The sequence below is a fragment of the Macrobrachium rosenbergii genome, chromosome 14, assembly GCF_040412425.1.
Source record: "Macrobrachium rosenbergii isolate ZJJX-2024 chromosome 14, ASM4041242v1, whole genome shotgun sequence".
NCBI lineage: Eukaryota > Metazoa > Arthropoda > Malacostraca > Decapoda > Palaemonidae > Macrobrachium > Macrobrachium rosenbergii.
The window spans coordinates 54,663,812-54,679,364 of NC_089754.1; the positions used below are offsets into that span (position 1 = coordinate 54,663,812).

The 15,553-nt window shown below is 38.4% G+C and overlaps 1 protein-coding gene across 5 annotated transcripts in view; it reads left to right on the forward strand.

Moving 5' to 3' along the window:
• LOC136846160 (uncharacterized) overlaps positions 1–15,553 on the forward strand; it is a 102,262-nt gene that overhangs the window by 85,198 nt on the left and 1,511 nt on the right. For 3 of the 5 annotated variants that reach the window (XM_067116938.1, XM_067116942.1, XM_067116940.1), the window contains exons 3-9: positions 6,321–6,488; positions 6,976–7,097; positions 7,861–8,080; positions 10,737–10,864; positions 11,676–11,771; positions 13,003–13,242; positions 13,614–15,492. In XM_067116938.1, the coding sequence (XP_066973039.1) occupies positions 6,321–6,488; positions 6,976–7,097; positions 7,861–8,080; positions 10,737–10,864; positions 11,676–11,771; positions 13,003–13,242; positions 13,614–14,498 (1,859 nt within the window). In that variant the 3' untranslated portion in view covers positions 14,499–15,492. Of the gene's footprint in view, positions 1–6,320; positions 6,489–6,975; positions 7,098–7,860; positions 8,081–10,736; positions 10,865–11,675; positions 11,772–13,002; positions 13,243–13,613; positions 15,521–15,553 lie in introns of all 5 variants that reach the window. The other 2 variants (XM_067116939.1, XM_067116941.1) reach the window with 1 other exon arrangement.

The window sequence follows — 15,553 nt, forward strand, 5'->3', positions numbered from 1 at the left end:
GATCTTGAAAGAAAAGAAATTTCCTATTTTTAAAATTACAGTATGATTCCCTAAACATAATTATAAGGATTATATTCATAAAAAAAAGAAAAAATGCAACGTCATCTCAAGGCCCCAATCAAAGCATGAGGCCACTCCCTAAAGTTCGCTTCGAAGGAACTCCTTCTGACACCCTGTTGGGGATAACAGTTCAGGTGGTCAAAACGAGTAAGCACTGGATATGTTGAGCAGGACGCGGATGAGCTACAGAAGGATATCTAAGATATTTCATGTTGTGGTGAGTTCTTTCCCATTGCTGCTGGCAAGCTTTAGAACTCCCTTCTTGTGTCAGGTTTCCCCTGAAATGTCGCATCCATTTTGGGCTCAGGATTCAATCCTTTTGTTTCTCGTTTTATTAATTTTTTTTCGAGTAAGAGTTGATGGTAATGGCTTCTGCGTTAAAAAAAAAAAAAAAGTTATTCCCTGCCCCAATATGAAAGCGTTGTTTTATGAGCTTTAAATCAATGGAAACGTCTCTTAGAATTTAAAATTTAATTATTGAAAGAATTTAAAGATATAGAGAAAAACAAGAGAATCTAGAAAGTCGAAATTTTGAATGAACGAACAAAGAGATAGTAAGGTGTTGTCTTAATGATGGAACTAAAATAAGCTCCAAAACGATTCATTCCAAAACCAAGAGAGAGAGAGAGAGAGAGAGAGAGAGAATTAGAGAGAGACTATTCAAATGGAAACATTTATAGTATATTTTCAAATGATATGATTTGAAAACTAGGCAAAAGAAGTTTAAAAGTTTGAAAACGGCAAAAAAAAAAAAGTTTGAAAAAAATTGAAAACTCTGCCAAAAAATTTTTGAAAAACTTGGAAACTCGGCAAAATAAGTTTGAAAAAATTGAAAATTCCAAAAAAAAATTTTTTGAAAAAAGTAAAAAACATTTTTTTTAACTCAGCAAAAAAGTAAAAAAAAAAAAGTTTGAAAACAGCCAAAAAAAAATTAACAAAAAACTTTGAAAACTCAGCATAAAAAAAGTTTGAAAAAATTTTGAAAACGGCAAAAAAATTTGAAAACAAATTTGAAAACTGGGCAAGTTACGTCCTTAACTAATTGAAGAGAGAGAGAGAGAGAGAGAGAGAGAGAGAGAGAGAGAGAGAGAGAGAGAGAGAGAGAGAGATGTAGTAGGCTCTGCAAGAATGTAGTTAGCAGATCGAAATCAAACTGAAGTGTAGTGTAATTATGGCCGCGGTTCAAACACTGCAAATTTTTTCCCCGTTTTCTTTCGCCTTACAAAACCAGTCTATAAATTGCTAAGGTTGCAACAAGGCCCCTTCTCTCTTTTGAACCACATGCAATTGCTACTGCAACTCAAGCGGGGTTTTCTTTCTCCAACATGGATGGTTAATTAAGTATTCAAACAAATGATCGATATAGAGTTTCTCTTTCGCCATTTGCACTATGTGAGAAATAAGCTGAACTATTATAAAAGAAATACCTAAAAAAAATTTCGAGAATTTTTTTTACGAGTTATTCATTTCACGATAATCGATATTTTCTACTTTAAATTCAAATTTATCAGCAAGGGTCCAAGGAATTGGTCGTAGGCCCTTTTCCCAAAAAAATGTGAATATATGGTAGTAAGGTAATTGTGGTGGGTTGCAGTCAGGGTGTAGCAAGACATGGTTAGAAACATCATTAAAAAACGTGCTAAGAACCTAACGTCGAACAAACGGAAATATATTTATATATATATATATATATATATATATATATATATATATATATATATATATATATATATATATATATATATATATATATATATATATATATATATATATATATATATATACAGTTATATTTAGATTCAGAATTGGAAAAGGATTACTCTGATCTTTACTTATAGCCAAACATATCTGACTGCTCAGCACAGTTATATTTCTCTCTCTCTCTCTCTCTCTCTCTCTCTCTCTCTCTCTCTCTCTCTCTATATTTTCTCTCAATTTTGAAATGTTTAAGATATTTTCCCTCAATTTTAGAAATGTTTAAGACTGAGTTCTGACTTAATCTTACATGATTCAGTGACAACTCAGTAACCACATAGAGTTTATGACTTAATCTTACACATCTAGTGACTTCTGGGGGCCTCATTTTGACCCATAGGCATTCGCACAAGGCTCCTGAGGTTTGACGATGCGATTTTTTGCAACGTTTGGTTCTACACAGAATGGGCCGTACCCAACGCTCCCACACTAAACCCACTTTTTTTGTGTGTGTACTCATACTGGCACCTGGCGTGAACGCATAACTTTCTCCTGTTGTTCGGTATTCTTGTTTTTTTTTATAGGAGAATGAGGAATTTTGTTTATATAAGTTATTGCATAACATTTCTTCATCAGATATTTGGCACTCCCTGACAAACAGTTGATTGGTCAGAAGAGTCGACGAGACATTGCTTTGTTTTAATCTAAAATATTTCCAAGCCTAATTTTATCAGTGCTGCAGTTGCAGTTTGCACCTAATTGCTACATTTGAAACGGTCTTTGGATGCAAGTATTCGAAGGTTCTCCTTATTAATGAGGGAAATTGGATATAAATCTCGAGAGAGAGAGAGAGAGAGAGAGAGAGAGAGAGAGAGAGAGAGAGAGAGAGAGAGAGAGAGATATGGCCAAAGTTTGTACAGTCTACGGGTAAAGTGTGCCCTCTTTCGGTAAAAATAATTCGGCCCATTTCTCGTTGTCAGTGCCAAGGATAGCCAGTGTTGGTTCCTGAATGCTTCTTTAACCTATCTTATTCAGACGTTAAAATTTTCTGCATACAGAATGAAATATCGATCGAAGTGTAGCTTGTAGCCTTACGCTGGAGAATACAATGCGAAAGCATTAGCAAGAAAGACTTCAGATGAAAAGGATCATGTGAGAGAGAGAGAGAGAGAGAGAGAGAGAGAGAGAGAGAGAGAGAGAGAGAGAACGAAAACTGAAAAAGCAAATCACGTTGAAGTAAATAAGAGGAAGACGCAGACAGACTGGGAAAAAAACTTGTGGTAGATTCAATCATAACCACCACACATGACCAGACATTATCCAAAAAACGCCGAGTAATGCTGGCAAACCGGTTTCCGAAAAATGCCTTGGCATTGGGCGTAATGAAAATAATTACGCTGGCCATGAGCTTTGCAAGTAAAGCTAGGAAAAAAAATCAAAGACACGAAGCGAGATGCGCAGTTGACAAGCAGCAAAAAAAATTCTCGCGGCGTCGGAAGAGCGAGGGAATTGATAGTTGCTCGCAAATTTACGAGCCGTAATGTCACTGTGAATTACGAGATGAAATTCATTTGGGAAGGAAAGGGAAATAGTAAAAGAAAAACGAAGTGGAGTTAGGAAGACTTGAACAGTAAATAAAAACTGAAGCATATTACGCAGAGAATGTAGGAGGCCTCCATGAATACAAGCGATGAACTGGGACAGAAGAAAGATGCAAAGAACAGACAACGAAAACATGAGAGAGAGAGAGAGAGAGAGAGAGAGAGAGAGAGAGAGAGAGAGAGAGAGAGAGAGAGAGATGGGGGGAACTGATGGATTTTACATGCAATCTTCCGCTTAGCTATAGAGGAAGGTAGAGTTCTTATATATATGAATTTAATGGATTGAACACATGATGTTTGATGAATTTTTATAGACTCGACTTTTGATGACCTTATTATTATTATTATTATTATTATTATTATTATTATTATTATTATTATTATTATTATTATTATTAGAACCCGAGAAGACCATTAACTAGACAAGCAAGTTTTCACAGAAGAGAATGCCCAATTGCGAAGAGAGTAAAACAGAATTAAAAGAAAAGAAAAAAAAAACAAAAATGCAACAAACCAGTGAAAAATAAACAAACATAACTTCTGAGAAATAAGTAGGAAAATAAAGGCAAAGAAGCAATAGCACTCTAGAGTATCATGACAACGCCTCTTGAATCTAGTAGCATAAACATTCATAGCAGTGAGTGGAATAATGAATTTTTTTCTTCCTCTTCTTCTTCTTCTTCTTCTTGTGTGGTGCTGAGAGACAGACTTATAATTGCCAGGACATGACATCACGACTTCCTTTGAGAACTCAAGTGCTAATAGATATCTTCAGAAGTAATGAGAGTCGAGAGAAATTGAGATAGAGATCTTCAAAAAGTAACAAGAGTTGAGAGGAATTGAGAACTCAGGTGCTGATAGGTATCTTCAAAAGTAACAAGAGTTGAGAGAAATTGAGAACTCAAGAGACTTTGAAAATGCAAAATCTAGCCAGGAATGTTTATCAGGATTATCAGGGATTATTATTTTTGACCTTTAACCAGTGATAAGGAAAAGCCCAGACGTAATCGTTCTGGTTCTGCCTGCGCTGTCAATCTTAAACTCCAAATATTATAATCAAAATGAAAGTCTCTCTCTCTCTCTCTCTCTCTCTCTCTCTCTCTCTCTCTCTCTCTCTCTCTCTCTCTCTCTCTCTCACTCACTGAAGTAAAAAGACAAATTTCTCTAGCCTTTGGAAACAGGACTCGACCAGCAAACATGATTTGTATTGATCAAGAACAGAAGTAAAAAATAAAACTGTTAAATTATATGTGAACAGATTTCTGTAGTGCAGTAGTGTATATATATATATATATATATATATATATATATATATATATATATATATATATATATATATATATATATATATATAGAGAGAGAGAGAGAGAGAGAGAGAGAGAGAGAGAGAGAGAGAGAGAGAGAGAGAAAGAGAGAGAGAGATTGTTATGCATATGGTCATATTGGTGTAGTAGTATACATGCTGATAAAACACAAGTGAATCTTAATGTCGTTTTTGCATCAGTTAACCAATCGTCGCCGTTTTTCATCTGTTTGATTTGATTCCATTACTTCGGAGACGTTATGTCACAATCTCTCATAAAGTTTTAACGGTCTGCTTAATATGCAGAAAGTTACCGTTGCCGTTAGATGACAACTGGCATGGTGCCAGCGCGATGTCTTCGTCCTTGAACGGGTCGTATTGAAAAAAGAGAAATAAAGGCTTCTTTGATGTTTGCAGGTGCATCATTGCAGTACAGTATCCCAAAGTACTTCCAGGGCAAGCTCCCTGTCCATATATTCACTTCGTTCTCCTTTGCATAAAATGTAAATATTTTATAGCCTTTTATTTTTGTAACCAGTACAATTCCAAATTTTCCAGTCCATATGTTTAGTTCTCCTGCATAAAATGTAAATATTTTATAACCTTTTATTTTCATGTAACCTGCAGTACAATAGTCCAAAGTTACTTCCAGTCCATATGTTTACTTCGTTCTCATTTGCATAAAATGTCAATATTTTATAACCTTTTATTTTCCCGTAAGCTGCGGTACAATAATCCAAAGTTACTTCCAGTCCATATGTTTACTTCGTTCTTTGCATAAAATGTCACTATTTTATAACATCTTTGCATGTGATTGGCAGGTCTAATTATACTTGTGACCCCTGAATATTTAGATTCCATTATAACCCTGGAAGGCATCCCGAAACCTCTTATCTTCCTGTAACCTGAAGGGAGTTCATATTATCTTGTCGGGTACAAAGAAAAAAAACTTGGCCTGGATACAAGTTTGCGTGGGCACCGCGCCCTCCTCTGTCATGAATATTTAGGCTGTAGTTTATTCATCTCGTTTTATTGCATACTGCCACCGGTTCCCTTAAAAAGAGAGCGAGGCTCTGTTGGAATATGAAAATACATTTTTTTCAAAGTTGGTGTTGCCGATGTTTGTTTTCCGTGTTGGTTTGTGTGTGTGAGAGAGAGAGAGAGAGAGAGAGAGAGAGAGAGAGATTCCCATTACCTCTGAAGCTTCTTCCAGATATGGTTTGTGTGTGTGAGAGAGAGAGAGAGAGAGACAGAGACAGAGACAGAGAGAGAGAGACTCTCCAATAACCTCTGAAGCTTCTTCCAAATGTGGTGTGTATGTGAGAGAGAGAGAGAGAGAAAGAGAGAGAGAGAGAGAGAGAGAGAGAGAGAGAGAGAGAGAGAGAGAGAGAGAGAGACTCCCTAATAACCTCTGACGCTTCTTCCAGACGTGGTGTGTATGTGAGAGAGAGAGAGAGAGAGAGAGAAACTCCAATAACCTCTGACGCTTCTTCCAGATGTGGTGTGTTTGTGAGAGAGAGAGAGAGAGAGAGAGACTCCAATAACCTCTGACGCTTCTTCCAGATGTGATTTATGTGTGTGAGAGAGAGAGAGAGAGAGAGAGAGAGAGAGAGAGAGAGAGACTCTCCAATAACCTCCGACTCTTCTTCTTCTTCTTCCAGATGTGGTGTCGAACCTGCCGAACGAGACGAAGACCGACGTGGAGCACATGCTCCTCGACATAGGAGGCAGCTGCAACCACGACTTCCTGCATCTCGCGGAGGACGAACCGCTGACTTGGTCGCTGTGGAATTCGTTCTTCTTTACCTTCACCGTCATTACCACCATAGGTACTGGAGCGTTCTTTTTTGTTCTTTACTTAGATTGGTGGCAGTTCAGGTTTCAGAATGATTAGAACTATTGGCAACTTCTAAAGGCAAAACCTTTGAATAATTTCTCAAGTATTTGCATTATTTTTATGACAACTGAAATTGATGACAGTTCAGATTTCAGAATGATTAGAACTAGTGTCAACTTCTAAAGGCAAAACCTTTGAATAATTTCTCAAGTATTTACATTATTGTTATGACCACTAAATAGAAATAAGAAAACCATGAAATTTGTAAAATATCATCTGGTATTTTTAAACTAGGTAATATATTGATATCTTGTTCAGTTCTATTTGACTTCGTATCAAAGACATAATTTAAAAACTAAATACTTAGAAACTACTTTTTGATCTTATCATCAAAACCTCCCTGTCTGAGTGTAGAGGAGAACTCCTTCTTTCATTACTTCACCAACAAATTGAAATCTCATATGAATACTTTTCGACAGGTTTTGGCCACATGTCCCCATCGACCGCCTGGGGTAAAATTTTCTGCATCTTGTACGCCACGGTGGGAGTCCCGCTGAACGGCATAGTCATAGCTACGTTGGCCGATTTTTTCTCGGCGAAAGTAAGTTACGGAAAATTGTTTCTTAGAGTTTTCATGATTCAGAATCCCCGTCTAAAGATTGTTGAACAGTTTTTATTATTCAGAATCCCTTTCTAAAGATTGTTGAACAGTTTTTATTATTCAGAATCCCTTTCTAAAGATTGTTGAATAGTTTTCATTATTCAAAATCCCTTTCTAAAGATTGTTGAAGTTTTTATTATTCAGAAGAATCCCTTTCTAAAGATTGTTGAACAGTTTTTATTATTCAGAATCCCTTTCTAAAGATTGTTGAACCTTTTCAGTTAGGGCAGTGGTTCTTGACCTTTTTATTACCACGCCCCCTCAAGAGTTGGTCCTTTGGTCCTTCCCTTCACGCCCCCCTTGCATCTATGAGTAAAATTCCCTCCAAGATTTAAAGGAAAATGGAAAAAAATAGAGAGGGGGTGTTTTTATTCTTTTGGGAATGAATCAGTGAGATACTTGACACTGCTTCATAGCTACTAGATCTTGAATGCGTGGTTGAATGTTAAGAGAATAATGAGTATAATTAGAGAATTTTTAATTTTTCCCTAGGGCTCGCGCCCCCATTGGAAATTGCTGACGTCCCCCCTAGGGGGCGAGCCTCCCAGGTTAAGAACCACTGTGTTAGAGTAAAAGATTATGATAAAAAAGATAACAAAACTGATTTTACCCCTTCATTTCTTGTACCAAAGAATTACGGAAACAGGTTCTTCAGGCTTATATAATCCAGAGAGCGTTTAACTCAAAGCCCTCTTCTCCGCAGGTCGTAAATTCTCGGGTTAGAGCCAGGGCGAAGCGCTATCAATCATCCTGGCTGGCCGTGGCAGCCGATGCCATATGCTATCTCCTGCCAGGATTCGTCATCTTTTTGGTGATTCCAGCTGCCATCTTGGTTGCAGTGGAGGAAGGATGGGACTACCTCGATTCCTTCTACTATGCCTTCATCACGCTGACGACCATCGGCTTCGGAGATTACGTGTCAGGTGGGTAGTCCCCTTGCCAGGAATCTGATAGGAAGTGGCACTTCCGTATCTTGTTCTTTATTGTGCGTCTGAGCGATTCGTATTTGTTTGTTGATGCTAAAGTTGATGAAGATTATCCTAACCTAACTTGAGGACTTATTCATACCTACTCTAGTTAAGGATTGGAGTTTGAACTTTACTTGATATGCTGACATTTTAATCGTTCTGTTAATGCATTTATGTAGACCTTGAAATATACAGCTAATACCTCCACTTGCTAAGAACTGAATAAGGGTAAAAAAATCAAAATGCTTAAATTTTAACGCATTTGTTACCCGTAAATAGGATAGAAAGTCAGTTGGATTTTACCTTGAGCTTTTATTACACGTTTGGATTAACAGCTAGTGTTTAGAAAGTCGCGACAGACATTAAAAATATGGGGTAAGTGTCAGTGGGGCACAGGACACGAGAAGCGGAGAAAGTAAGGGAGTCGCGATGATATCAGTGCCAGAATTCATCAAATTATTGACAATTATCGTAATGAACTGTTGCCATCTTTGGTGTCGTTCTTTTTGAGTTAAACGTTGTCTTTATTCGGTAGATATTTTATTTCGTGCAAAACACTGTACATATCTGTTACCCCTGAATTATTGAGACTTGAAGAAGGACAGGAGAGAGAGAGAGAGAGAGATAATTTTATAATGTCGCCGGTCCGTGATGCAATCACCCAAGCAGTATTTTAAGAAACTTAAAGAAGTGAAAATACCTTAAAAAAAATTGAAATTGAAAAACCTTCCTGTGGGCATCATTAGCACTAAAACATATTCCTTTTATTCCAACATGCATACACAGATGAGATTACCTAAAGGTGAGTTGAGGTTTTCAGTCTGTCTTTTTATTTTGTGATATTGGTAGTTTTGCTAACATAGTTATTTAAGGTACGTGTTTTTTTTAAATGTATTTGTAAATAATAACACCAACACCAGTAATATAATAATAATAATAATAATAATAATAATAATAATAATAATAATAATAATAATAATAATAATAAGAAGAAGAAGAAGAAGAAGAAGAAGAAGAAGAAGAAGAAGAAGAATTATTATTATTATTATTATTATTATTATTATTATTATTATTATTATTATTATTATTACTGTCTGTAGTAGTAGTTATTAAAAGTAATTATAAGGAGGTAAAAAAAATAGATTACAGAAAATTCTCCTGTCATGCAGAATGAAAAAAGTACATATAAAAAAGATCCTTATTCATGGTGTACCTAAACCTAGTTTTGCTTTGCCCTCTAATCAAGAATCAAACGAACTTCACATTCGAGGAGTGGCGTTTCCTCTTCGGCTTTAGGACGTTAATGTATTCTGCATTGTTCTTTTTGTAATCTTAATTATAACTCTGTACTTCCTTGTGTTTCTTTGGTGCATTAATACGGACGTATTAATTTTCTTCCTGTTCCACTTAGCCTATATCTTTTCATCGTTTCAGCTTCATTATATACTGGTTTTATTACTGTAATCTCAGATTACTCTGTATATGATGCTAGACAGTGTGACTTATTCATTTTTTTAGTTTTCTGCAAAAGAACACTATTGCAATGGCTGTTTGTCCGTCCAGACTTTTTTCTGTCCGCACTTTTTCTGTCCGCCCTGATATCTTAAAAACTACTGAGGCTAGAGGGCTGCAACTTGGTATGTTGATCATCCACCCTCCAATCATCAAACATACCAAATTGCAGCCCTCTAGCCTCCTCAGTAGTTTTTATTTTATTCAAGGTTAAAGTTAGCCATAATCGTGCTTCTGGCAACGATATAGGCCAGGCCACCACAGGTCAGTGGTTAAAATTTTATGGGCACAGCTCATACAGCATTATACCGAGACCACCGGAAGATAGGTCTATTTTCGGTGGCCTCGATTGAACTCTGTAGCGGCTGTAAAGAAAACTCGATTGCGCCGAAGAAAATTCGGCGCATTTTGTACTTGTTTATATATGGGATCAGTATGAAGGACCTCCAGTGCTGATAGGGGAAAAATTCTGAATTGGTATCTTGAGATTGAGAACAGCTTATTACCGCATCGGGATGTGAGCTATTAGATTCAGTTGGATGCTCCCAATAAAATGCACCAGGTTGGTAGTTTGTCAGGCCGCACTCCAGTCAGGTTTATTAAAGGTAAAAACTCAGGGAAATGTAGAGTGTATTTAGACGGTTAGAGCTCTTACACAGAATTGAACTTGCTATTTCGCTACATCTGGACATCCGAGCCATTACAATTTTTTTTACAAGTTTCCATAAAAGAATTGAACTGCATATAGAATTTAGACCAAATGCCAAGCACTGGGAGCTATGAGGCCATTCAGCGCTGACAATAAAAGGTTTGAAAGGTGTAACAGCAGGAAAACCTCAAAGCAGTTGCACTATGAATCAGTTGTTAGGAGAGCGTGGAGAGTAAGATGGAAGAAAGAGAATATAAAAAGGAGGTGCAGTAAATGGAACGGAAGGGGTTGCAGCTAAGGGCCTAAGGAAAGCTGCTAAGAACCTTAAGTAATGCCTACAGTGCACCACATGAGGTGCTGCACCGACGGCGCTACTCCCTTACGGGGAAGTTCCCATAAAAGGTTCATCTCTCAAATGTCATCTTCTTCTTCTTCTTCTTCTTACAACAGGCCGCCAAGAGACCGACTACGTCCTGGTGTGGCTCTACAAAATCATTTCCTTTTTCTGGATCATCTTCGGTCTGGGATACATCATTGTCACCATTACCTTCATTCAGAAGGCCCTGAAGTCTAAAAAGGTAAGGCCACTTGTTATTTCATTTTGTCCACTTCGCCTTTTAAACGTCTTTTTTCCCCCCAAGCGATGTCTTGTGACGTCATTGATTACGTAAATGGCAGTTTTGTTAGTTGATTGGTGTGTGTGTTTTTCCCTCAGGCGATGTCTTGTGACGTCGTTGATTACGTAAAAGGCAGTTTTGTTAGTTGATTGGTGTGTGTGTGTGTGTGTGTGTGTGTGTGTGTGTGTGTGTGTGTGTGTGTGTGTGTGTGTGTGTGTGTGTGGAGAATGGCAAAGGGTTCTCCCATTGCTGCGATGAGAATAATTGTGATATCTGGCAACTTTTCATCCAGGAGACGTTCTTCGCGAACGGAATGGGCGAAACAATTATTTTTTTTCCAAATAAATTTACTTCAATTTCCTTATCATTTATAAATAATTGTATACCCTGTTAAATGTGAATAACTTTAAATTTGGTTTCAACAAACGAGAAACGTGAATTTTATGAGTTTCCGATTTTATTTTCCGTTTTTCCATAGTTATCTTACACTTCGAGTGTTCTTGAAAATTTTCTCACGCAAATTAAAAACTCTTGACTTTTTCAGATCATATAAGTCTTATTCATGAATAAAATCATATTTATTCATATGATGAATTCATTCCAAATCACCACTAGCTGTCTGAGTAAACCACAAGTGTCAGTAAAAATATTATAAGTCACAAGGAGGCTCGTTACCTCTTTTATCCGGGATTAGGACCAACATGGCGATATTGATCGTTTAAATATTTGCTTAAACAGAGATATTCCAATAGTCGTTCCTTCATTTTTGCAGGTTCACAACATCGAGCGAAGAATGGCGAGGGTGCTCAAGAAACACGCCAACAAAATGAATTCCAATGTCCACCATGATCTGAAGCGCTTGAGGAAGGTGAGGAGGCTTCACTACTTCTTGAATCTTTTCTGTAGTAGAGAAGGTCGAATGTTCACGAAAAAAAATAGAACACAGATAATTCCATATTGAGGAAGTGAATGTCACGTTCTCACTAAAAGCTGTGTCCTTAAAACTGCCAAAATATATTTTGCACTGAATATTTTTTTTTTACAAGTAAAACACTGTCTTAGATGTAGGCTAGTCTTATGCACACCAAAAACCTTTGATCTAATCATACATTTAGAGCAGGTCCAGCCATTTTCTGTGAGTCTTAAGCACATCCACCACAAATCTTTGATCTAATCATACATTCAGAGCAGGTCCAGATATTTTCTGTGAGTCTTAAGCACACCCACCATAGACCTTTGATCTAATCATGCATTCAGAGCAGGTCCAGATATTTTCTGTGAGTCTTAAGCACACCCACCACAAATCTTTGATCTAATCATGCATTCAGAGCAGGTCCAGATATTTTCTGTGAGTCTTAAGCACACCCACCATAAACCTTTGATCTAATCATACATTCGGAGCAGGTCCAGATATTTTCTGTGAGTCTTAAGCACACTCACCACAAACCTTTGATCTGATCATACATTCAGAGCAGGTCCAGATATTTATTGAGTCTTAAGCACACCCACCATAAACCTTTGATCTAATCATGCGTTCAGAGCAGGTCCAGATATTTATTGTGAGTCTTAAGCACACCCACCATAAACCTTTGATCTAATCATGCGTTCAGAGCAGGTCCAGATATTTATTGTGAGTCTTAAGCACACCCACCATAAACCTTTGATCTAATCATGCGTTCAGAGCAGGTCCAGATATTTATTGTGAGTCTTAAGTAAACCCACCATAAACCTTTGATCTAATCATGCATTCAGAGCAGGTCCAGATATTTTCTGTGAGTCTTAAGCACACCCACCATAAACCTTTGATCTAATCATGCGTTCAGAGCAGGTTCAGATATTTTCTGTGGGTCTCAAGCACAATAGGTCCAGATATTTTCTGTGAGTCTTAAGCAACTCACCACAAACCTTTGATCTAATCATACATTCGGAGCAGGTCTAGACACTTTCTGTGATGGTATAAAAAGGTAAAATATGTATATAAGGGTAAATATTACATCCAGTGAACCTCCCCCCAAAATACTTACAAAGACTGCAACTAGCAGAGCAATGTCCCCTCCAAGCTTTAACCCAAAACTTATTTTACGACCTCCCCTCTCCAGGTCGTGAACACCCTTTCGGTGATACGGGACCGGGATGACTACCCACAGGACGAGAAAACCAAGAACCGGAGCGAGAAGAACACGAAGCGGAAGGAAATGCTCGCCCTAGGACTGGAAAACGAGCCCGATTCGACCAGTCACGACAGAGCCTTCTATTCACATCAGAATTCGCCCTACTCGATGAGAGAGTCGTTGAAGAGAACGCGCTCTTCTTCGGATGCCGGTCTCCCTCTGTCGAAGGTGTGCATTATTGCTCTGGTTTCTCAGTTCATTTTATGTTTAAAAAGTGCAATAATTGGTGTCAGTAGTTGTCGTGGTTCGTCTTGTTTATGCGCTGGGAAGCAAACGATTAAGATTTCTGTTTTGTGGTGTTGTAGTCAGTACATTTTTAATTGCTGTATTGAAAAGGGCAGGACTGATGTTTTCATCATAAATGAGAATGCAACTACTACAACTTCTGAACTCCATTTTTCCAACAAACGATTTATTTGCCATGTTTTCAAGAGGTAACAAATGTTTCTCGTTCAGTTCTGTTCTCTCCCTAATTATATATTTTGTTTTTTCCATTTTTTTTTTAAATTAACCTTTGTTACCCCTTCTCTCCTTGCCAGAGCGAAGGATTCTTACCATCGAACTCTCTGGGGAACATCAACATGTTCCTGGACATGGTCGAGACCCTCCTGAGAGAACACGAGGCCGACGCCGCCAAGAGAGCAGACGACGAAGCGCGCCAGTTCATGGACGACACGAACCGCCAAGATTCTAGTTCAGAGAACTCTGACGAGGAGCCGCTGGAGACCCCAACAGACGAAAAAAAACAGCGGGATGCGGAAACTGGTTTCATCAATTTCGTCTGCACCGGTGACGACGACAAGATCATCTTCGAAAAGGACAGCGAGAAAACCGTTCAGAAGGGCGATGAAAGCAAAAACACCCAGCTGCACAGAAAGCTGAGCTCTTTCCTGGGCATTCCTAACTTACCGACGAATGACCACACCTGCGTCTCGGCCAAATCACTCTCTCCCGAAAGAGTCACGAAAGCCAGTGATCTCATAGGGATGATGGAGAGCTTTGTGAACCAGTCAGTGCCCGACGAATATGACACCTTTACCGGTTTGATCAAGGGTACCAATCGCGTGAGTTCCACCGTCCCTGGAAGGTACAGGTTCATCACGGAGTGCGAAAACAGAGTTCACCTGAAGGACGTGTTCCAGAAGGACGTGGTGGCCGACGCAGACGGGAAAGAGCAGGCCGAGGTGTCCCATTCTAAAGAGCAAGAAGACCCGAAATCAGCTAGCCCAGCCTATGACGGGCGTCGCTGGTCCGTGAGTGATCCTTGCGCTTCACAGAACTCGAAAAGTGGTGAAATTTTATTCCAGGAAAGAAATTGTACCAAAAGCGAACCGTTCAGACTCCCCAAATGGATTCACAGTGAATCAGATCCAGAAAACAAGAGTGATTCAGAAGACAGTTCCCCTGACTACTCACGCTTATGAAATGATAATTACCTTCCATTTAGCAAGATGAAAAAATGTTGATAAACACTGAATTCCGTCCACAATGTTTGTTATATATATAAAAAAACTATTTTTGTATCCACATTTTTACGGGTTTACTTGATCATATATTGCGGAAGCAGAATCACTCACCTGTGTTACCGGCCGTTGAATAACATGCAAGACTGTTGACAGATGGTTGACAGTATAACGGTTGTGACTTTCGTTTTCTGAAGACTGTCTCCGTTGAATATGTTTACTTTCGAGAGGGCAAAAACGGTGCTCCTGTTTAAAAAAAAGAAATGGATAAGTACTGATGTGCGTCTATTTCATTTCTCGTTGTTTTTAATATTAAAGTATCGCTTAGCAGTTTAGAAAATAAAAATCGTAAAATGCGCTTTTACTTTTGCCAAGTGATATCGCTGTTCCTCGCAGTACCAAACTTGTTTCGCAAACTGAAAAAAACTCAGTAGGTAAAATGTCCAGTAGCAGTCAACGTTGTACAAAATATAGTATGCAGACAAGTTTTTGTTTAGGAGTGTATTTAATACTCGCACGTATATAAGAGATGAATTGTCGATAATGCAGAATGTGTCTGTTTTGTCCTTGATCTGTGTTGATCCGTCCTGTTTTGTCCTTGATCTGTGTTGATCAGTCCTGTTTTGGCCTTGATCTGCGTTGATCGGTCCTGTTGTGTCCTTGATCTGTGTTGATCCGTCCTGTTTTGTCTTTGGTCTGCGTTGATCGGTCCTGTTGTGTCCTTGATCTGTGTTGATCGGTCCTGTTTTGTCCTTGATCTGTGTTGATCGGTCCTGTTTTGTCCTTGGTCTGTGTTGATCGGCATGTTTTGTCCTTGATATGTGTTGATCGGTCCTGTTCTGTCCTTGATCTGTGTTGATCGGTCCTGTTCTGTCCTTGATATGTGTCGATCGGTCCTGTTTTGTCCTTGATATGTGTCGATCGATCCTGTTCTGTCCTTGATCTGTGTTGATCTGTCCTGTTTTGTCTTTGTCCGTTGATCGGTCCGTTGATCGGTCCTGTTCTGATCTTGTTGA